The sequence below is a fragment of the Phycomyces blakesleeanus genome, assembly GCF_001638985.1.
Source record: "Phycomyces blakesleeanus NRRL 1555(-) unplaced genomic scaffold PHYBLscaffold_32, whole genome shotgun sequence".
Lineage (NCBI taxonomy): Eukaryota > Fungi > Mucoromycota > Mucoromycetes > Mucorales > Phycomycetaceae > Phycomyces > Phycomyces blakesleeanus.
The window spans coordinates 219,449-240,066 of record NW_017265189.1 but is presented as its reverse complement, the minus strand read 5'-3'; the positions used below and the strand labels follow the sequence as shown (position 1 = coordinate 240,066).

General features: G+C 35.7%; 8 protein-coding genes and 1 non-coding gene across 9 annotated transcripts; 5 read left to right on the top strand and 4 right to left on the bottom strand.

Annotated features, from left to right (window-relative positions):
- Positions 1–131: 131 nt before the first annotated feature.
- Positions 132–798, top strand: PHYBLDRAFT_151930 (hypothetical protein; the record flags this gene model as incomplete). The annotated part of the gene is made up of 2 exons (XM_018432790.1): positions 132–136; positions 216–798. 2 exons carry the CDS (start codon positions 132–134, stop codon positions 796–798), a joined length of 588 nt encoding a protein of 195 aa, XP_018285031.1.
- A 1,260-nt stretch (positions 799–2,058) lies between these two features.
- On the top strand, positions 2,059–3,360 carry PHYBLDRAFT_174697 (hypothetical protein; the record flags this gene model as incomplete). The annotated part of the gene is made up of 4 exons (XM_018437319.1): positions 2,059–2,243; positions 2,307–2,383; positions 2,443–2,502; positions 2,597–3,360. 4 exons carry the CDS (start codon positions 2,059–2,061, stop codon positions 3,358–3,360), a joined length of 1,086 nt encoding a protein of 361 aa, XP_018285030.1.
- A 124-nt stretch (positions 3,361–3,484) lies between these two features.
- Positions 3,485–4,674, bottom strand: PHYBLDRAFT_174696 (hypothetical protein; the record flags this gene model as incomplete). Its single annotated transcript, XM_018437318.1, has 5 exons — positions 3,485–3,576; positions 3,606–3,713; positions 3,821–3,887; positions 4,333–4,382; positions 4,476–4,674. The coding sequence occupies 5 exons, from the start codon at positions 4,672–4,674 to the stop codon at positions 3,485–3,487; spliced, it is 516 nt and encodes a 171-aa protein (XP_018285029.1).
- Positions 4,675–7,942: 3,268 nt separating this feature from the next.
- Positions 7,943–9,595, bottom strand: PHYBLDRAFT_174695 (hypothetical protein; the record flags this gene model as incomplete). Its single annotated transcript, XM_018437317.1, has 3 exons — positions 7,943–8,418; positions 8,701–8,810; positions 8,991–9,595. 3 exons carry the CDS (start codon positions 9,593–9,595, stop codon positions 7,943–7,945), a joined length of 1,191 nt encoding a protein of 396 aa, XP_018285028.1.
- A 2,104-nt stretch (positions 9,596–11,699) lies between these two features.
- Positions 11,700–12,373, bottom strand: PHYBLDRAFT_151925 (hypothetical protein; the record flags this gene model as incomplete). The annotated part of the gene is made up of 4 exons (XM_018432789.1): positions 11,700–11,804; positions 11,895–11,978; positions 12,048–12,299; positions 12,323–12,373. 4 exons carry the CDS (start codon positions 12,371–12,373, stop codon positions 11,700–11,702), a joined length of 492 nt encoding a protein of 163 aa, XP_018285027.1.
- A 155-nt stretch (positions 12,374–12,528) lies between these two features.
- PHYBLDRAFT_174694 (hypothetical protein) lies at positions 12,529–15,700 on the top strand (the record flags this gene model as incomplete). Its single annotated transcript, XM_018437316.1, has 6 exons — positions 12,529–12,676; positions 12,741–12,782; positions 12,843–13,076; positions 13,199–13,578; positions 14,305–14,931; positions 15,146–15,700. The coding sequence occupies 6 exons, from the start codon at positions 12,529–12,531 to the stop codon at positions 15,698–15,700; spliced, it is 1,986 nt and encodes a 661-aa protein (XP_018285026.1).
- Positions 15,701–15,883: 183 nt separating this feature from the next.
- On the bottom strand, positions 15,884–16,979 carry PHYBLDRAFT_151923 (hypothetical protein; the record flags this gene model as incomplete). The annotated part of the gene is made up of 4 exons (XM_018432788.1): positions 15,884–16,024; positions 16,115–16,300; positions 16,396–16,701; positions 16,758–16,979. The coding sequence occupies 4 exons, from the start codon at positions 16,977–16,979 to the stop codon at positions 15,884–15,886; spliced, it is 855 nt and encodes a 284-aa protein (XP_018285025.1).
- A 475-nt stretch (positions 16,980–17,454) lies between these two features.
- PHYBLDRAFT_151922 (hypothetical protein) lies at positions 17,455–18,841 on the top strand (the record flags this gene model as incomplete). The annotated part of the gene is made up of 5 exons (XM_018432787.1): positions 17,455–17,548; positions 18,397–18,467; positions 18,535–18,583; positions 18,646–18,713; positions 18,794–18,841. 5 exons carry the CDS (start codon positions 17,455–17,457, stop codon positions 18,839–18,841), a joined length of 330 nt encoding a protein of 109 aa, XP_018285024.1.
- Positions 18,842–19,961: 1,120 nt separating this feature from the next.
- On the top strand, positions 19,962–20,034 carry PHYBLDRAFT_t264. The gene has a single exon. It is a non-coding gene; the product is annotated as a tRNA-Asn (tRNA).
- The last annotated feature ends 584 nt before the right edge of the window (positions 20,035–20,618 follow it).

The following is a 20,618-nucleotide window of genomic DNA, read 5'->3' as shown; positions in this document are numbered from 1 at the left end:
AGTTATAAGCATACCCCTGTCCCCATCTTTAGATCATTCCAATTTCCCAGGAAAAATAAAAACACCCCCTTTTTTAAAGTCATTAACATTTAGTTGTAAGAATAAAAAATAATATTTCCAAATAACGAGATATGATGTCTTTTTTACGTTGTGTACATTGCATACATTGCATACATTGCGTACATGAATCAATAAAAATACTTATATAACTACAGTGCTCTTTTATTAAATACGAACACCAACTTCGGTACCCCCATTGACAAGATATATTCTGTTAAAACAACCCTCTCATTCCCAGAGAATGGTTATCCCAACAAACAAAGCGTTTTGGAGGCCGTAAACGAGTACGCTCTTTCTAACAACTTTACCATCAAAATTAAGGATGGAAAGTTTCTAACACTTCACCTTGCTTGTTCAAAGGCTGGTGCCTATCGTGATAAGCGTAACATCAGCGAGGATAAAAGAAAGAAGGCCCCTAACTCTTCCCTCACTGGATGCCCCTTCCTATTGATATTTTCTTTTAAAAATAAGAGTCAGAGATACCTTCCCTTGCCTGTCCGCGGTGACAATGAACATTGTCATAACCACCCCATCACCCCAAACAACTTGGCGTCTTCTCACCAGGGAAGAATGTCTCTCCTGACTTCGGAAGATGCAATTATCGCAAAGACAATGCTAGAAAACCATGCCAAGACTCGCGATATTCAGAAAGCTACAAGAGATAAGGTCACGGGAATGAGAAAGCTGAGAATTAGCGATATCAACAACCTGAAGTATAACTCTTCTCGTGGTGGTTAATCATCAATTCATGGTGCTACTGGGCTCATACGAACTATGGAAGCAAAGGGATTTTCCGTCCTTTATCAATTCAATGAGAGAAAAAGCCTCACGCACATTTTCTTTACAAATGAGACGATGATAAAAAGAGCCCGTCGTTTTCCTGAGGTTCTTATTGTGGATGCCACTTACAAGACAAACTGCGCGAAGATGCCTTTAGTATGTGTAGAGGGTGTCAGCAACCTTGGTGAAGAAAGATTGAAGAGCTTTCCTGTTGCATTTGCGTAGGTTTCTGATGAGACAGAGACAAGCTATGCTTGGTTCGCAAGATCGCTGAAATCAATTGTGTTGGAGGGAATCGAGGACAGCCCTATCTTTGTTACAGACAAGTGCAAGGCATTGATGAATGCCCTTGATTCCGAGTTCCCCGTGAACAAAAAGCTTCTCTGTGGTTGGTACATGATAAATAACATTGCCAAGATAGCAAAGAAGACTATGAAGGCAGGCGAAGACAGGAATACGTGCACCAACTTGATAAACAGCATGATATTTGGAGACGATGCTGGCAAGTTTATGCAGAAAAGAGAACTTTTCAGATCGTTGGCTTCTTGTGAAGATCTCAAGACTGAAGGACTGTCTGAAGATGGTAAAAACGGTGCAGTGAAAAGTTTTGAGAAGTACTTTGAGAAGGAGTGGATGAGCTGCAAAGAGAAGTGGGCTGGCTACCTCACCAATAAGCTAAAGCACTTTGACTGTGTGATAACACAGTGTGTTGAGAGTGGCCATCATGCCCTGAAAAGGAGTATCTCGGCTCTCCAGTCTTTGAACTCCTCGTTTGAGCAAATATGCTCATATCTCTTGCAATTTGAGGGTGACTACCAAGATCGTAGACTGGACGAGGAGTTGGTGACCAATGCAAGAATCCTTACTGATGAGCGCCTTCATGGATTGGTCCACTCGGTTTCCAGAATGGCATTGTTCACGATTCGCGCTGAACTTCTTGAAGAGATTATCATTAGTGAAGCTTGTTACTGCAGAGTAAAGACTATGTTTGGTCTCCCTTGCCGCCATACTCTGCCACGAAATCGGGCCCTCACACTTGCAGACATTCCTGAAAGATGGGTTCTCTCTTCTGCCCTCCCATTCCATAATAAGGAAGTAGAAAAATTGGAAAGTATAAGTACTGTGGCAATTGAGAAACAAGTTCCGTGGATGAAATCAATTGCACAACTTGAGCAGTTGTTTAGACGATGTGAAGGAGAACAACAAATCTGTAACCTGATGGCAAAGGTGAACGATCTTATAAATAATGCCAATAATTTAAAGGATCACCCAGAGGTTGCCTTTCCTTTGTCAAGTGAGGACAAAGCTTCTGGAAGACCTAAGCACGTCAAAAGAAAAACTGCTCTCCCAAAGGATTTTGTCCGTCACAAGCACAGGCATCTCCTTGTCCAAAACAAATTAAGGTAATGAGATAACATACACACAATAACACAATCTAATACATATTCTGTCTTGTTTATCTAGAGTGAAATTAGAAAAATCTTAAAAGAAGGAATTATAGATGTAATAAAGGAACATTTAGAGGAGAAACCTCTTAAAAAAAGTATGTATTATTGACTTTTACAAAGTTACAATATAATATCTAATGTTTACTATTTCCAGCCATTCAAAATATCAAAAAAGAAACCCAATTCGCAGAAAAGCAAGAGACTCTCGAAGAAGGTAATTGATATAATATTTTACTGAAAGTAAATGCTAAATCTTACATTGTTTTTTGTTTCTTCTCAGCTGAAAAGTATTCCTCTGGAATTAAAAGACCTAACCACCTCCCAGATGACTACTGGTACGATATTCCCAGTCCAAAAAAAACAGAAGAAAAATGTGCACGACTTTGCTCTGCCAGATCTAATCGACCAAACCGCCATTTCGTTGACGTTTAACCCCAAGTCCGATGGTTGGTGCGGTTTCCGTGTATTTGCACGCCTGAAAGAGGGTGGAGAGGATCAGTTCCCTTTGGTAAAGAAGAAAATGTTAGCCACGATTACTACCCACAGTGAGCTCTATGAGCAAAACTTTGGAATGGATATTGCGGAGGTAACAAAGGTCATTGCATTTGGCTCTGACATTGACCCAGCCATTGGTAAAAACATCCCTTACTGTCCTTCCTCCATGTGGTTCTCTGCGCCAGACTGTGCTCAAATAATAGCTGACACCTATAACGAGCCTGTTTGTGTGTACTCAGACGATCGGAGCGTCTTGCCCATAACTTTCCTTCCCCTCCATGATCGGAAGCTTTTCAAAAGAAAGCCATTGCCGATGGTCTTGCACCATGTACATGGGTGCCACTGGACAACAATCAAAGTTAAGCCTCATGTACATCGGTTCTGGCCTGAGGTAAATGCGCTGTATTTTGATGCTATCCGTAGAGGGAGTATCACTGACTGTTTTTCTACAAGTTGGAATCATTGGGGTCAGTTCCCAAAGAACAAATCTTATTTTTTGCCTTCCACTACTATCACTAACTCTCTTACAAATTCCCCTGTAAATTCTTCTGATATTATTGACCTCACACATATATAACTTATCTATCTTTCTATCTTTTAATATACTTTACTCTTATTTTTTTCTTTAATTTTTTAACAAACACAATTGCACCCAGTCTGTCTTTAATTTTAATGTTACATGTAAAACTCAGATACGAATATTATTGGCATCCAACTAATTGGAAGACCATATAATTGGCCTTTATTTTTTGGAGTACAAAGTCTGTGCATTTATAAGCAATCTGATTAAGATCTTTATCCAATCACAGACGTGGATTTTACCGTAAAAGATGTAAAACAAAAACGACACATAGCTTTTGATAGATTTCTGTCTTAATTCAAATGCTAAAGCTTGGATATTTTGCCGTGTTTCTGAAAGAATATGTACATCTTTATGTCCAAAATTTGAAGTTAATTGATTATGTTTTGGTTGAATAAACAAGCAAAATATACACTTTTTTTCACGTTTTTAACTATTAGAAATAGATTGTTTTTACTAATAAATACATTTTCTATATAATAGTATGATCTAAAACTTTTACTGAAACGTTTTTTTACTATCTTCTATTGATATAAAGCATTTGTAAGTGATTTTTACTAATATTTTCAAATTATTGTTTTTTTGTTCAATCTTTCACAAATGAAATGTACAGAACTTTTGTAATTCACTCTTTAAACGTGATTCAAAAAATATTACAAAACAAACAAATACTCAATTTATGCCGAAAAAATTAACAAAACCAACCATTTTACTCTCATATTTCTATCTATTTTTTTGAACTAGTTATGAATTTTTAAAAAATAAATAAAAATGAAAATGAAAAGTTACAGACAAATGTTCTTCCACTTTTGCATGATTTTTCTTAGTGAATAAAGACAAGTAATTATACTGGATGGGGACAGGGGGTGACTGTTTTTTGGGGAACAGGATGTTACACACAGAAGCGATGGATGACTGCCGGACAAGTTAAAAGTAGTCATGCCTCTAATTATCTGCCGGACTACTCACTATAAGCCTGTGTAACACCCTGTCCCCATCATCCAAAAACCCCCTGTCCCCTAAGATTTACGAAAATTTATATGACTGTCAAATATAACATTACCCCCCTCCAGATTGACGATAGTCAGACAATAGTATTTAGATGCAAGTACGTTTGTTACGCTGCATTGTATTTGCAGGTCTGCTGGGTGCCTTACGCTTTTGCATGACTGGAGTGATTGGCTGTGTATTTTTTGGTGGACAACCTACCCATTTGGGTTGTTTAGGTGGTCGGCCTCTGCGTTTGGGAGCGCCGTTGGCTGCTTCGTTATTGGATACCTTTTTAGGTGGTCGTCCTCTTTTGGGAGCCATCAGTACAATTTTGTCTGTTGTTGATAGTTCTTGTTTTTCTCGTCGTGTCCAGTAATCTTGGATTGTTTTTAAGCCTGTGAATTTATCTGGCATGAGCCATTCGTCTTCTTCTGGGCCTTGTCCTTTCCATCATACAAGGTATTCTCGTCTTCCTATTTTGCCTCTGTAATTGATGATAGCTTGTACTTTGACAAGTTCATCAGCGAGTGCGGTTCCATCAACTGATATGAGTTTCAGATCTGATGGTGGATAGTCTCTAGGCATTAAAGCCCTGGTTTCGTCCTGAAGTACATAAGATCCTCCTTGGGTTTGTCTTATGACTGTGTATGGACCTTGGTAGGCGGGTGCTAGCTTGCTACTTCTTGTTGGTAGTCTTATCATCATGTAACTGCCGTTATTTATTTTTGCCATTGTGTGTGTTTTGTCAAACTTTTCTTTTTGCGTTTTTGTGATGAGTTCTGCTCATTCTTTTATTGCGGGGAATACTACTTCCGCCATGTGGTCGATTCGTTGTAACAATTCATCATGTGTCATTGGACTTGCTGGTCTTGTTCCAGGCTTGCGGTAATCCTTGAAGGCGTTTATATTTCTTGTGAACATGAGTGAGAAAGGTGCTGTGTTTAGCCTTTTTGATATTTTGTTGTTGATCGCAAATTGTGATGCTGGTAGATAATGATCCCAATCTTTTCCAGTTCCTTTGACTACTTTTCTGATGACTTGGATAGATGTTTGTACCCATCTTTCTGCTACGTCGTTTGCTCTAGAATGATATGGCGTTACTAGCCTATGATCTATTCCTGAGTTTTCTGTGAGCTTCGCCATTAACTCATTCTTGAATTCTGTACCATTGTCATATTGAATGATTCTGGGAAAACCAAAGTCTCCGAATATTTGTACCAGAGTTTTTATGATGGTATCCAATTGTTTGTTTGGGATAGCTCTTAGTAGGCAGAATCGAGTGCAGACGTTGACCATGACGAAGAGATGCACATTTGTTGTATCCAACATAATCATAGATTCAAATAGAGCGCACAGACAATAAGACAAAGACATATTGAATAAGCGACCAGTATCAATTATACATTATTTCTTACACTATCATTAAATAAAGAATATATTGATAACAAGGTCACACACCTTAGCCAACATCACTAATCACTCAAACAAGAGCGTGGGTAATAACTTAACAATATATTATCTATGATATAAGAAAACAGACATCACATGATATACTCATATCATTATCCTAAATACACATGCAATGTCTATATAAACTCACATAGCAAATAGCAATAGAAGATCATCTCTCTTTTCATCAATAAACAAAGTCTCACTGTACTTCTTATCTGCACTTTGTTTTTCTTTCTTTTCTAAAAATATAATAACATTACTGTTATCAGTAGGCATTAATGGTCCTGCTAAGTCAATAGCCCAATGGTCTCCTGGTATGTATGCATGTATAGGTCTGAGTGGATTATACTCTTTTCTCATTATATTCTACTTTTGGCATGCAGTACATTCTTTTACACACTCTAGTCCATCATTTATTATGTTGGTCCAATGCATCCCATTTTTATGGGTGAGTTCGACTATATATTCTGCACCAAAATGTCTGAAGAGATGTGCATCTTGTATGATCTTTTTTCTTTCTTCTTCAGGTGGTATCATATAGTCTAACGATACTTTTTGTATCTGTACTTTGAATATTTTTTCGTTTTTATTTTTTGTTTCATATGCTATGTGTTTGAACTTGGGGTTTTGTATGAGCTCTTTGTGCTCTTTTGATGGCTTATTTGCTGCATTACCCCCCTCCAGCGTGTTTTCTATGGAGAAAAGACGTGAAAGTGAATCAGGCAATTTGTTTAATACACCTGGTATGTGAAGTACATCGAAGCTGTAATCCAAGATGGTATCGAGCCATTGTATCATCATAGGGTTAGCAATTTTCTGTGTGTGTATGTATGTCAAGACTTTATGATCCGTGTACAAGGTGTAATGGTTGCCCCACAAGAACTTGTGAAACTTCTTCAATGCAAAGACTACGGCAAGTAGTCTCTTTTTGTAGTGGAGTAATTGCGTTCAGATTTGAACAAAGACCTAGCCATAAACCCAATATAATGTTTGTGTTCATTGATTATTTGATATAGCACGGTGCCGATTCCAAGGTTGGAGGCGTCAGTCACTACCAGGAATGGTTGAGTTAAGTCCAGATGTTGAAGTACAGGATTACTTTGAATGATAGCTTTTAATTGTTCGAAGCAGCGTTGATGTTTATCATTCCATATGTGTTCTATGTTATTTGCTGATTGTAAAGCATCTAGTGATGCTGTTGTGTGAGCTACAATAGGTATGTAGTCTCTGAAGTAGTTTATTACACCTAGAAAGCTTTGTATGTCGCGACCTATTTTAGGTGTAGGACATGTCATAATGGTCGTAATTTTTTTTTGTCAATTTTACTCCCGTTTTCATCAATAGAGAATCCTAGCAGATATACAGATTTTTGTGCAAAATGACATTTTTGTGGATTTAAGATGAGGTTCACTTTGGTTAGTGTTTGTATAGCTTGGCATACATGTTTTGTGTGTTCTTCTAAGGTTTGGGAGAAGACTACGATATCGTCTACAAATGTTTGGATAAATGGCATATCCTTGAAGATGAGTGACATAACTCTTTGAAACTTAGACAAGAGTGGCTTAAGTCTGAAAGGGCACCCTTAGAATATGTATTGCATATTATTATGAGTGAATGTTGTCTTATGTTGATCTCGTTCTGAAATCATGAAACGGTGAAATGCACTTTTCAAGTCTAGTGTTGAGAATATTGTTGCACTGGTTATGGTGTCAAAGATATCCCTTATCAGGGGCAGAGGGAATTTGTTGTCAGGCAAGAGCTTGTTTATGTGACGTGGATTCAGACAGGGTATTTTTCCTGTTTTGTTGCCGTGTGCATCTTTTTTATCCGCCAGGGTCATTGGATTGTTCCAGACTGTATTTATTGGTGCTCTTATGATAGTGCCTTCGTCCAGCCAGTTGTTTACGGCTTCATCAATGACAGGTCTAAGTGCATATGGCAAAGGATACTGTCATTGATAAGTTTGGGAACCTTCAGCAGTTTTCAGTTCTAATATAGAATCTGGTACCATACAAAAAGAAGTCTTAGGGATAGCCTCATGTTCTGCTATATAAGATGCATTTGCTTTTCTAAGTGCTTCTTGTTGTTTTTATGTACCATATGGTGAATTATTTGGTTCTATTTCATCCTCTATATCTTATTTATTTTCATCTAAGCTTTTAGTGTTCCAATCTATGGCCACACCTGCTAAAGTTATTCCTAGTTTAGGCATTATATCTTGTCCAAGTATAAGGTCATTATCACTTTCATTTGTTTCTATTAATTCGAAAGAATGTGCGAAGTTATGACCATTGGCATAAGCCACTTCTAACAGTACAGTTCGTCCTAAACGCTTAGAAGTTTGATTCTTTCCCGCAAACACTAAATATCCTTCTACTTTTACAATTGGCAATTTTATTGAATTGTTGTAGAAATGAATGTCCAGACAGAACCTCTCTGCCCTCGTGTCCAGGAGCCTAATTACTTTATGTTCATTCTGTAGAATGATAGGTGTTTGTAGTGAGAATGGATTCTTTTTATCCAGATTATTCTTATCGATGTTCTTACCAAAGAATGCACTTTCCAGTGTGCTGGTTATGTGCTCCATGGGATCTGTGTGCTTTTGCTTGATGGCTTTGATAGAGATGTTATTTTGTTTTTGGAGATATTCTTTTGATTTGAAGTATTCTTGGTATTTGCGTTGGTAACTTTACTGCTTGGCACAGTGGCGGCAGTTTTGTTGACTAGCTTTGTTTTTAGTTAGCATTTTACAGTCTTTTGTGTTATGGCTGTTGTTATATTTATGATGGGTGCAAAAGAATTTGTTTTCTGTATTGTCGTTTGAATTTGTGATGTTTTTATAGGGGTTGTAAACTTTTCTCGATGCAAATCTTTCATTGCTTGAGCATTTGTTACCTATGGCCATGATGTTGGCCAAAGACAAGAATTGTTCCACTGATTGGGACATGTCATTGTGGCAGGCAAACCAGGCTAGCTTGACATTGGCTACAAGTTCTGGGGTGAGACTAGTCAGGAATCACATTGCCAAATGGTTGCTGTCTTGGACATTTCCTTTGCAGCAGGCCTTCTGAAAGCGCGTGCTGTAACCCATGACAGACTCATCGTGTTCCATCACCATGATGAACACGAGTGAGCCCATCTTCAGTTGGCAGTCAAACGAATCGAATTTGTTTCAAATTACTTACTTTACTTGCTCCCAGTTCAGGTCCTGTCCTTGAAGGTGTTGTTTATACCACGTGTTGTGGTCATGGTCAAACGCTACCAGCAACCAAGTTTTCCAGGCTTGATTGATGGGTGTTCTTCCTGCTGATAGTACCTTCTGAATTGCTGACAGGTAGTGTGAGATGGACTCGAATATGGGCTCCTTGGGGTGTCTTACCCTATGTCCTTGGACCTGGAACTTGGGTATGTCTCGGAAGGAGATGTGCACTCCTTCATGGTTCTTGTGCTTTCCTTGGAAGGTCTTGCGGGTACAGTAGTGGGAGAGTCTTTCTATGAGCTGGCTCATTTGGCTGATAGTCTTCTGGGTGTTGTTGACCGTTTCTGCCTTGCAATTATTTGCAAATTGTTTGTGCAGAAGAGCTACTTGTTGGAAGATTTTTATTTCCGTTTTTGACATTAGCTGGTCTAGCTGATTGGCAGCTGTTTCCTTCTGCCTGATATACTCTGCATCCTCCTCGTTCAGGTCTTCTATGACTGTGTCTTCTGATCTGAGTTTGTTTCCAGTGGCCTTGTTGATGTTGCCCAGAGGATCATTGAGTTCTACCAGGTTGATTGTTTTTTTGGTCATAGAGAGTGGTTGCTTGTATATTGTATTGAGAAGAATGGAGTGTAATAGAGTAGTGTAGTATAGAATAGAATAGAGTGGTAAAGTATAGAATAATGTAGTATAGCACAGTGTGTTGTGATGTAGTACAGTGTAGTGTATTGTAGTGTATTGTATTGTATTGTTTTGTTTTGTTTTGTTCTGTTTCTTTTTTTTTAAGAATTCACTTTAAAAAATGTTATATTTGGGTTTAATTTTAGAGAAGAGACGAAGAAATAAAGTGAGACTTTGTATAGTGATTTTATTGAAAGAGAAAAAGATAAAATTGATATTGGTTAAGATGGTCTTCTAACTATGACAGTTATACCCTTTTTATAAGGCTTCTTTACTCTCAGATCTGTATTTATCATTGGCTCCTGAAATTAATGCTGTGTTTTTGATAGGACTTGTTTTATAAAAATCTATATGACTGTCAAATACAACAGAAACAAAAGTTTCATTACTTTTATATTGTGGTTTTTTGGCGTTACTCAAAGAAACTACATAGTCTTTATTGGTTCACTAACAGAATTAGGAAAGGACAAAATTAGAAATATTTTTATTATAAAGATTTCCTATTGGTTGATTTCTGAGACTTTAGTAATTCGGTCTAAGTAAGGGATACTGTAGAAAAAAAGTTGTTATAAATTCCAAAAAATGGCAACTTTCAATAAAACAGCAGTCATTTACTTAAAGTCTAGGACTATACAGGCGTTCTATATTCCAAGATCACTGGTTTATATTTTCTGGTTTGACCATTTATTTTGATACATAAGAAATAAAATAGGTTTAAAGAAAAAACAGAATCACGTGACAAATCCTTTACACTTTTACTGATAAAATTATTACATCTTTAAGCAGTAAAAGCTGTAACAAACTCCGCATATAAAAATTGTTATGATCTCACCTTTTACTTGGGCTTTCTAACTCCGTAAACTCCATATAGAATGTCAAAAAAACGGTAACTTTGTTTAAACTTCTACTACCATACCAAATATAGTACACTTTGAGCTGTTTTTTGTTTTTTGAGATTTAATTCAAATATATTTTTTGATTTTTAATCCTGAATTCCATTTTAGATGAAGATTGTATGTTGGACTGCATATCAATTCAAAAAGTTAAATAAAACAACAAACACAGCCTATAGATTACTTATACTTTAAATATAGATATGTATAAGTTTTTTATACTAGACTATGTCTTTATTTAAAATCATCAAGAGATGTATTGATATTGATATCAAGTTATATTTAAAAATTAGAATAGTTATATTTATACTTTGAAAGTAAAATAAATGAAAGGAAAGGGCAAGAAAAAAACTACTGGTAGTGACATGAAGAATTCCACACTACATGTCGAATAGTCATATCATTAATATCATGGACTAGACCAGCCATTGCCTTGATGGACTTAATCTCAACCACCTTCATCTCACCAATTGTTTAGCTTTCCCAAACAGAGAAGAACAATTCGTCATATATACATATGCCTCGCAAGCAATCAACTACAGCAAATAGTCTAGTCTCTTCAAAGACAGAATGAGAGAAGAACTTTATAACATATCCGTACCTTTGAAAAATATAATTGAAATATGATTAATATTATAGTGTGCTTAGAAAGCCAGACTCTGCTAAGAAAAAATTCATTCTTTTCCATGTATCTTCTGCAATTCTTATTATTTTAAGATACTTCTTGAACACACTAAGACGTCTGTTAAAAAAGTACAATATACTATAATTTTAGCTATAAATATGTTGTTGATAAAAAGTTATATCAAGTTATTCTGAAGAATTGAGAGTCCAATTTTCTTCAGTAGGGGATAATTTTTTTATTTTTTATTTATAAGGTACCCTTTCTTCAAAATGCATCAATGCATTCTGCTTTGCATTGATGTCACAAGATTCTGGCAGACCTTCTCCAGAATACTATCCTACTCTTTTTGGAAGCAGGCCCACAGCTCTCTCATAGACTTGTCAGCCTTCTTATGCTTATACAGCTTGTTCTTACTGTACGCCCAAAGGTTTTCAAAGGGATTGAGGTCAGGCAAATATGATGGAAAGTTAATGATCTCAATCCCCTCTCTCTTCAACTACTTCTTTGTATTGGCTGCTGTGTGGGATTTTGTATTATTGTGCAAAAACTCGATTTCTGACTTGCTCAGATTTTGCTCCTCCAATGTTTCCAGAAGGCCCTGCTGAAGAACAGCCACATATTTTGGCCTGTCCATGTTCTCTACGATCTTCACTATCTTCCCATGCCCTTTGAATGAAAAACATCTCTATACCATGATGTGTCCTCCAGCACGGACAGGTGGAAAACCATTCTTAGTTTTTTTGGTGACTGTCTTCTTAAGTCTCCACTTCCACCTCTTTCCATCAGATCCAAAGCGATTTACCTTGGACTCATCTGAGAAGATTATCAACTTTCAGTCTTCTACTGTATAATTGATGTAGTTTCTGGCAAATGCCACGTGCTTCTTATGAATAGCGGGGTTTGATTTCACCTTCAGAGGTTGCTCCTGTTCACAGGTGAAGCCAGATGCCTTTAACAATGTTCTTATTGCTGGAGGCTGTAGAGTGAATCCCTCACTGCACAGTTGTCTTGCTGCCTCTGTTGTCGTCAAGAATTTTTTGTTCTTAAAGGCGCGGACAATATGGCAGGCAACATTGGAGAAATGACCCTGAATACCCTTGTGTGAAGGTTCATAGTTACATGTGGATATTTAGAGCAATTTTTCATCTCAGCATGTTTTTTGGTGTACATGTTCATAAATTCATGTTGTAATTTTCTATTGGCTTAGATATAATAACTATCCAAGTTATTTTATTATTATTATTATTATTATAAAGTTTGAACAAATAAAGTAAATGTAACACTTGTTTCCCTTTTATCTTAACATTTATAACAAAATAAACACCATGTCCTCTACTTCTGAACTTTATAATAAGAAGTGCTATTGCACAAAATGCAGTGATAATCAGCAAGGCTACAGCTTTGTTTCTACACAAACCCTCCAGCGTCACAATAAAAGAGCAAGATATGAAGACATGGAAAGAAGTGAAAGAAGTATGTTTTGTTTTTCATTTTCATTTTTATTTTGGTTATTTTATATAATGTTTTATTTCAATAGATGTATCTGTTCAAAGAAATCTCATGGATATTGATTTTGAAAGTAAGAAACGTTAATTGTGATAAAAAGAGAAGTAAACTAAAAATTGAATTCTATATGTAGCTACATCAAACCAACAAACCGGACCCATGGAAGCAATAGGCGGTCAGACCAACTCGCCTGTTTGGGAAGGAGCCCCAATTTCTGACGATGAGGTTGCTTTTAGCAATGAGTTGAATGGCAAAAGCAGTGATGGTGATGAAAATGACAATGACGAAGAAAGCAATGGCAGTGAAGAAAGTGAAGACAATGAAGAGAATATTGTTGAGATTGAAGTCGAAGAATTCGATACTGAAGGTCAGTCCATGTTAATTAACTAATAAAAAAAAGACCCAAAAAAAAATTCAAGGAAAAGAACCAAAAAATAAAAATCTGAAAAAAGGGGGGGTGTTAATTTTTTTTGTTTTTTTTTACAATAGATCCTTTTGCCACCCCAAATATGCCTGAAAATCCAGTACACAGGTTCATTGCTACTTTTGTGGTAATGTTTGCTTCCCGCTATGTGGTCAATAAGGGCGCTGTTGTCTTGATCGAGTTCATCAACAAGCTCTTGTCGATTTACGAGCAGGATTTCCAATTGCCCATGAGTCTTTCTGGTCTCCAAAGCATGACAGGATTCTCAGCCATGACAAAAGGGATTAAGAGATTTGTCGTGTGTCAGGATTGCCACAAGGTGTATGAGGAAAGTGTACCTGCTCCTTTGAATTGTGATTTTGTAAAGCTTGGTGCACATACCGCCTGTAATTGCAAATTAATGGTCCAATCATTGTCTGGTGGTTTGGTCGCAAAGAAGTCTTATGTATATCAGTCTCTCACACATGCTCTTAAAATTCTTTTCCTCTGTCCCAATTTCGAGCAAAAGATCATGCACTGGAACCAAGAATTCAAGATCACTGATACATTGTGTGATGTTTACGATGGTGAAGCCTGGACTGATTTGAAGGACAATGATAATGAAATTTCTGTTGAGCATCCTTGTTCATTGATGCTGACATTAAATATCGACTGGTTCCAGCCTTTCAATGGTACTAGCTATTCCTGCGGTGCTATCTACCTGGTGATTAACAACCTGCCTAGAAGTGAGCGGTTTAAAGCAGAAAATACAATCCTTGTTGGCCTCATGCCCAGATCAAAAGAGCCAAAATCAGAAGAGATCAATCATTATCTCAAGCCATTAGTTGACGAAATGATACAGCTCTATCTTGGAATACAGATACCCACCTACCAGCAAACAGATGGTGCAACAGTTCGTGCAGCCTTATTGATGGTTGCATGTGATATACCTGCTGCCAGAAAGACTAGTAGGTTCACCATGCACAACAGCACATGTGCCTGTTACAAATGCGACAATCAATTTTCTCGTCTACCAGGCACTTCTTCTGTCAATTTCCGTGGATTTGATTGTGACCAGTGGCGCCATTGAAGCAATAGAGCAAACCGTGTGCATGCTGAGGAGTGGAATAGTGCGAGTACACCCTCAGAAAGGCAGCAGCTGGAGGTCAAATATGGTGTTCAATGGTTGCAGTTGTATCGCCTTGGATACTTTGATCTAGTACGTGGAACGATCATTGATCCCATGCATAATCTTTTTCTGGGAACACCAAAGAGAATGATTGAAACATGGACAAAAATCAAAAAAATGAAAAACAATGATCTGCTTGCAATGCAGACAGTTGCAGCAATGATGATATTGCCCAGCAACTATACCAAGCTGAAAACAAAGATAGGAAAGGGCTTTTCCCACATGAAAGCAGATGAGTGGAAGTCTTGGGTATTTGTGTACTCTCCTGTGCTTCTAAAACCAGTTCTTCTGTCCAATATGTTCAATGGTTGGATGCACCATGTAAAAGCATGCCGTATACTTGTAAAGCTGTCAATCAGTTTCATTGAAATAGACCAAGCACACAGATATCTACAAGAATTCTGTCAATCTTGTGAAGATACATATGAACCAAAAGTCCTCACCTGCAACATGCACCTGCACCTTCATCTTCATGACACAATTTATGATTTTGGACCCGTGTATAGCTATTGGCTCTTTGGTTTTGAGAGATACAATAGTTTGTTAAAGAATAACAAGACAAACAGAAAAGACAGGTTTGAAACAACCTATATGACAAAATTCACTGCAGACGCATACAAAGCTGATTACGTACGAAATACGTTATTATGTCCAAGCCTCATTCCATTCCTTCCTCTTTTTTGAAAAACTTATCTCTACGACCGCACCTATAACGACCTATGTCACTTATGCTCCAACCAACCAACAACCTTTCCAACTGCAACAATTTGTAGACTCATCCTTAAGTCGAGCAGCACCTATCAAAGGCAATGAACCACTCCCCCCATCCACCTTTCCTTTACAGTCCTTAAAAGAATCAACAATGAGTGATATTGATTATCCTCAATTGTTAGATTATTATAAAATCGCCTATGTCATGCCCAATCTCATTTCTTATCACAATGCCAGATTGTCACAATATTTTGTAAATAACCAAATCACAAAATTGAAATCAATTGATCTCCTTGGCCAAACATATATTGGGAACAACAGTTCTGGTAAGCGCGGGTCACTCGTTCAAGCTTTCTTCCATAGCAGCAATGGTCGAACTTCAAGCCTATATACCGGACAAATTCAGTATCTTTTTATACATTCATTTACTCTGCCTCCTCATCCAAACCACCAAGCATCAACATTACATCAAGACCAGCATGTTTTTGCATACATCCGATGGTATAATTCAACAAATGACAATGAACACAGAGATAAAGGTATTGCAATCTGCTTGCCAGAATTCTCTGCTGATAATTATCACAGCATCTTGCCTGTACATCGCATACACTTAGAGGTTGCAACTGCTGTAGATGTAACTGATATGAACGAAGAAAGAATGCTGGTCATTCCTATGCCAAAAAAATAGTATGCCTGAAGCCTTTATGAATAATTATGCACTATGATTTTTTATGAGAATAATTAAATAAAAAACAAAGAACAAGTAATGCTTCTTTATGCATTTTTTTGGTTATTTAAAGTATAAGACGTTATGAATGAAGAAAAAAAGAACAAAAAATATAAACTTTATTTAGGGCCCGTTTCTAAGAGCTTACTGAAGAAACTTTGACGCAATTGCATCAGGGACTGGTCCTTCAACAGTTTTGCCAAAAGCACGTGACAGCAATTGATGGCTATTTAAGCCTAAATCAGCTACCACTTTGTTGTCAACAAGTGTGATGAAGTGGTTGTACTATATTAAAGACATTAATATTTTATTCAGTATAATACAATATAATATATTAACTAAATTAAATATTTCAACTTTCAAAAAACTAAGTACCTCATCACTTCTCCAACCTGGACGGCGAAGACGAAGCCCACTATAAGAAACATGAGGCGAAGTGCCATCATCTGACTCACCAACAGACATAGCCTCTTCTATAATGAGACCAGAGCAATCTCTTTTCATCTCGTCATCAATAGCAGTCTTGTTAGACTGGTACACTGTTTTGCGACGTTTCAAGTGCTGTTGAAAATATTAAATTAGTTTTCTTTTTTTGCTTTAAATTAATGACTTAGATAAGAATTATTCAAATAATAAATAAATAAAGTATAACTTACCTCCTTTTCGCGGCTACTCCTTCTGTTGCAAGCATTGTCTGACTTCTTTTTAGCCTGAGACTTATTAGCTGCACGCTTTCTGCTAGTGAAGTTCATGTAGACAAAGTCACAAACATCACTTTTTCTCAGTCCTGCTCCTACGAAATTTCTTTCCAAGTAGGCAACAAGGTTTTCTGTCAACTCAGTGTTTGGCGACTGGTTGAAGTTGACAGCCGTGTTCCACCTTGGCTTGCCATTGTTGGCTTGAATTTCAGCCAAATGTTTTGACTTGAACTTAGGGTCCCACAAATGCTCCCGAAGAAGTCTCTATTGAATCTTGGTAAGTTATTAAAGATATAATTTACTATATGTATGATACATACATAGGCTTTTGTTTTGTTGACTGATTTTGCATCAGAAGCCATGGTGGGAGAACCAGCTACATTCATTTCCATGCTCACAGGAGCAACAGCATGCACTAAAGCCATCGGCTGACTCTGCAAAACAGCAGACACAGGAGTGTTCGAAGTTTTTGCTTTGATATCAGCAACATCTTTCATGACAGTGGTCATGTCACGATGCAAGATGGCAAGAGAGTTTGTCATCTCTCTCTCAGCAGGAGTACGTCAAGTGGGATAGCTTTCATTTTAGTTAGACATATTCTATTAATTTAAAAATATAAGTTCAAATATTTATTAACTGTTAATGCTTTTATATTCTTTGAATAAATTTCTATTATACACTACAATTATATTTATTATCAAACATACCAAAATAAAAGACAGAAAAAATGGGGAGATAGAGAGAGAAAGTGTGAGTATAAGTAAGAATAATTGTAAGAGTGCATGAGCAAGGGTGAGTAAGATTGTAGCACAAACATATATTTATTGTTGTGGGAAGAAAATAAAGCAAAATATAATATAGACAAAAGAATTCGTGAGAACTTGTGTAGGTTGTTTATTTCAAAAGAAAAGTAAAGAATGATAAAATTCGATTCTCTTTCTACACGGAACTATCTACTGATATTTATATGTTTTTCTAATTTGTAATTCAGTGTGTGCTTAAGTAATCTTTATCACGATGAGTCATCTTCCAGGAGTATTGTTCTTCTGGAAAGATCCGGAAAGACCAATTGATATGATACTTCTCCAGTCAGAGCAGTCCAAGGGTTTTGGTAAAGAAGAGCATTTATGCTATTAGTAATATTTTAGTATTCCGACCCAGATACTCGGGTAATGTTTCATAATATTAAATAGTTGTAGTTGTAGTCTCTCAATTAAGTATTTGTATAATAAAAGAAATATGTAGATGAAATATAATGATGCCATATATATAATGTATATGTATTTATATATCCCATGTCATGGTGATAATAATAAATAATCAATTATGTGTATGATGATCTGTGTATTAGATAATATCATAAAGGGAGATCCCTTTGACTGGAATAGCTGAGGATATTATTTTATCCTTCAGTCTTACTCTCAGATTCAGCAGTAATCAATACTCATTCACAACATTTATATTTCCAAAAAAAAGGATGTCTAGTCTTGATTGATCTTGGTTAAAAGAATATATCTAAAGTAACTTCTTGTACACACACTGTGTAAATTGATACAAAGATTGCTTTTAGATACTACACCATTATATCTATTATGCTTTTTGGATATTTTTTTTTAGTTTCATTTTTTTTAATTACCTATTTTATTTTTTTTGTATTTTATTTACTTATTTTTTTTATTTTTTCATATTTTTCCATATTTTTCCTTATCAACCATTTTCTTTTCTTTTCTTTCTCTTTCTGATTTTTGTTATAACTGTGAATTTTACTGGTAAGATACATTCTTCTTAAAAATACTTCTGTACAGACAACAATAAGATTAACACATTCTATTGTCATAGATACATATATACTCTCTTAGTGTTTTACTATATTCGCAAACTTTTTTGGTAACATATCTTCTTTTTTTTTTAAAGCAATTCTTTTCTTCAAATGTAACTAAATAATAATTATTATTTCAGTTGTCATAGATACTAGCGTGTTTTTTCCTTCTGATGTATTCTCTTTACAATGGCTATCCGGATTAGTCCAGGTTAGTAACTATACTTCATGTCATCATCCTATAAAATTATTCTGACTTTTCTCCTTCTTTTTTATAGACAATATTGCCAAAAATATTTCCTACAATTAAACAAGACCATCAACATGGTAATATTTTATTTTTTATTTACTTTTAATATTTATTTGACAGAATATAATTTTTATTACAGATGAATATTCATCTGCCAAACACGCAATTAATCAAGAACCTCTATCTCTTGGCGCCATCATTGACATGGTAAGACTTCTTCTTTTATTCTCTTAATATGTATGATAGTATTATTTATATTGTATATTAATATATGTTTTTTACTAAAGGTTATATCAACTCTTGACAAGTACTATCTAGGTCTACAAATAAATTGACTTTCTTTGGGTACGTTCATTACATATTCTGTCACCCAATTCACTCAAACTAACTTCTCTATATTATTTTCATTGTTAAAGAAATTATACTTGACATCATGTCTCAAACTCTCAAAGTTTTATTTTTATCTTCTTCAGTTATTATATTGTATGTATCCTCAAATTAATATATCACTCACAACATGTAAATATTTAAATACACATCTAACTTCTCTTCTATTATGTTAAATAGTATCTGTGCCAAAGATAACTACTGAATATGAGGGTTTACAAACATTATATATAAAGCACTGCTTGATTTGAGTCATATGAAGGATACCAGTGAAGACAGCCTGAGACATATAATATTATTCCAATACTATCAACCTAGAATCATTCTATTTTTTCTAATAAATACAAAAATAAACTATAATTCAAACCAATAATAATTGAATATCAAGTAATTGGGGGAGCAGATAATCTATGACCTCATAATAAAGAGTGTTAATGATTGGCTTATAAGCAATAAAATGTCCATGGTTCTAACTATTCACCTAGGAATAGTTCAATAATACACATGCAACATAGTCTCTGATTATTAATCTTTAACATGGAAACATTATATTACAGCAAAAAACAAAGTTTGAAATAAAGTTTTCTTGATACTCTATTATATACAAAGATATAAAATTACTATTGACCCCAACTTTACTAGTGCTATCAAACTTTACACCTGTATATAGCAGGTTTGTGCACATGTAACCAGATCAGCTTTGGTACCAGTGGAAATAGACAAAACCCCACTATAAAATGCAGAATATTCACAATAGTATGCCTGAATTTCTCCGTGTATATTTATTGTTATTTTTCTAGTGGAAGTGTCACATTTAATGCACAGGAATAAAACAAAAAAAAAGGAGAAAACAATTTCGAGAAAAATAAAGGGGAAAAGATTTTAATTTTCAGAAAATTGGTTTTTGAAAAAAGGCGATTTTATGAAAATGAAAGAAAGAAATTAAAATTAAAATTAAAATTTTGAAGAAAAATTAAAAAGGAGTTTTCACCAGAATGTCTGAACTTGGTAGAATATGGTTTTTGTTTTTAACTTAGATGTTATTACACATGTCTTAAACGCAACTAAGCTTCCGTGGCGCAATTGGCAGCGCGTCTGACTGTTAATCAGGAGGTTGGTGGTTCGAGCCCACCCGGGAGCGGCTTATATGTTTTGTAAACTTCTTTTCTTTTTTGATTGTTGGGCATTATTTTGATAAATCCATAAAATATGAAGATGGTTAACTATTGTCGTTCCTGATCTGGGATGATCTTCCTTTTACTATAGCAAAGTCAAAAGGTCAAACCCACTGGAGATCGGAGAGTATATGTAAAATCGAAGAGAGGATAAAAGGTACTTTTTATTGATAGGAATTGAATTGTCTTATATAGTTTTCTAAACTAATACTGCGCATTATCCACAGTAAACTATTATACTCTATTTAATTACAAGAGAAGTTCTTTTACTGTGGTTGATGCTCAGAAGATGTTACTGTGGTTAATCTTTATAAGACATTACTGCAGTTCGTTATCTATGAGGTATCTTTGACACACAGAACTGCTGCGGTCAATTATCCCGATTTCTCGGATTCATTAAAATAATGTCCAACACTATGTCAAGTCTCGATCTGGTATTTCTTTTCTGGCACTTGTAACTAAGTCGCAGAATCAATACCACTGGGAATCATCAAATTTATGAATAGTTTTTAAATAAGAATAAAGATATTTTTTATTAAATATATTTCTT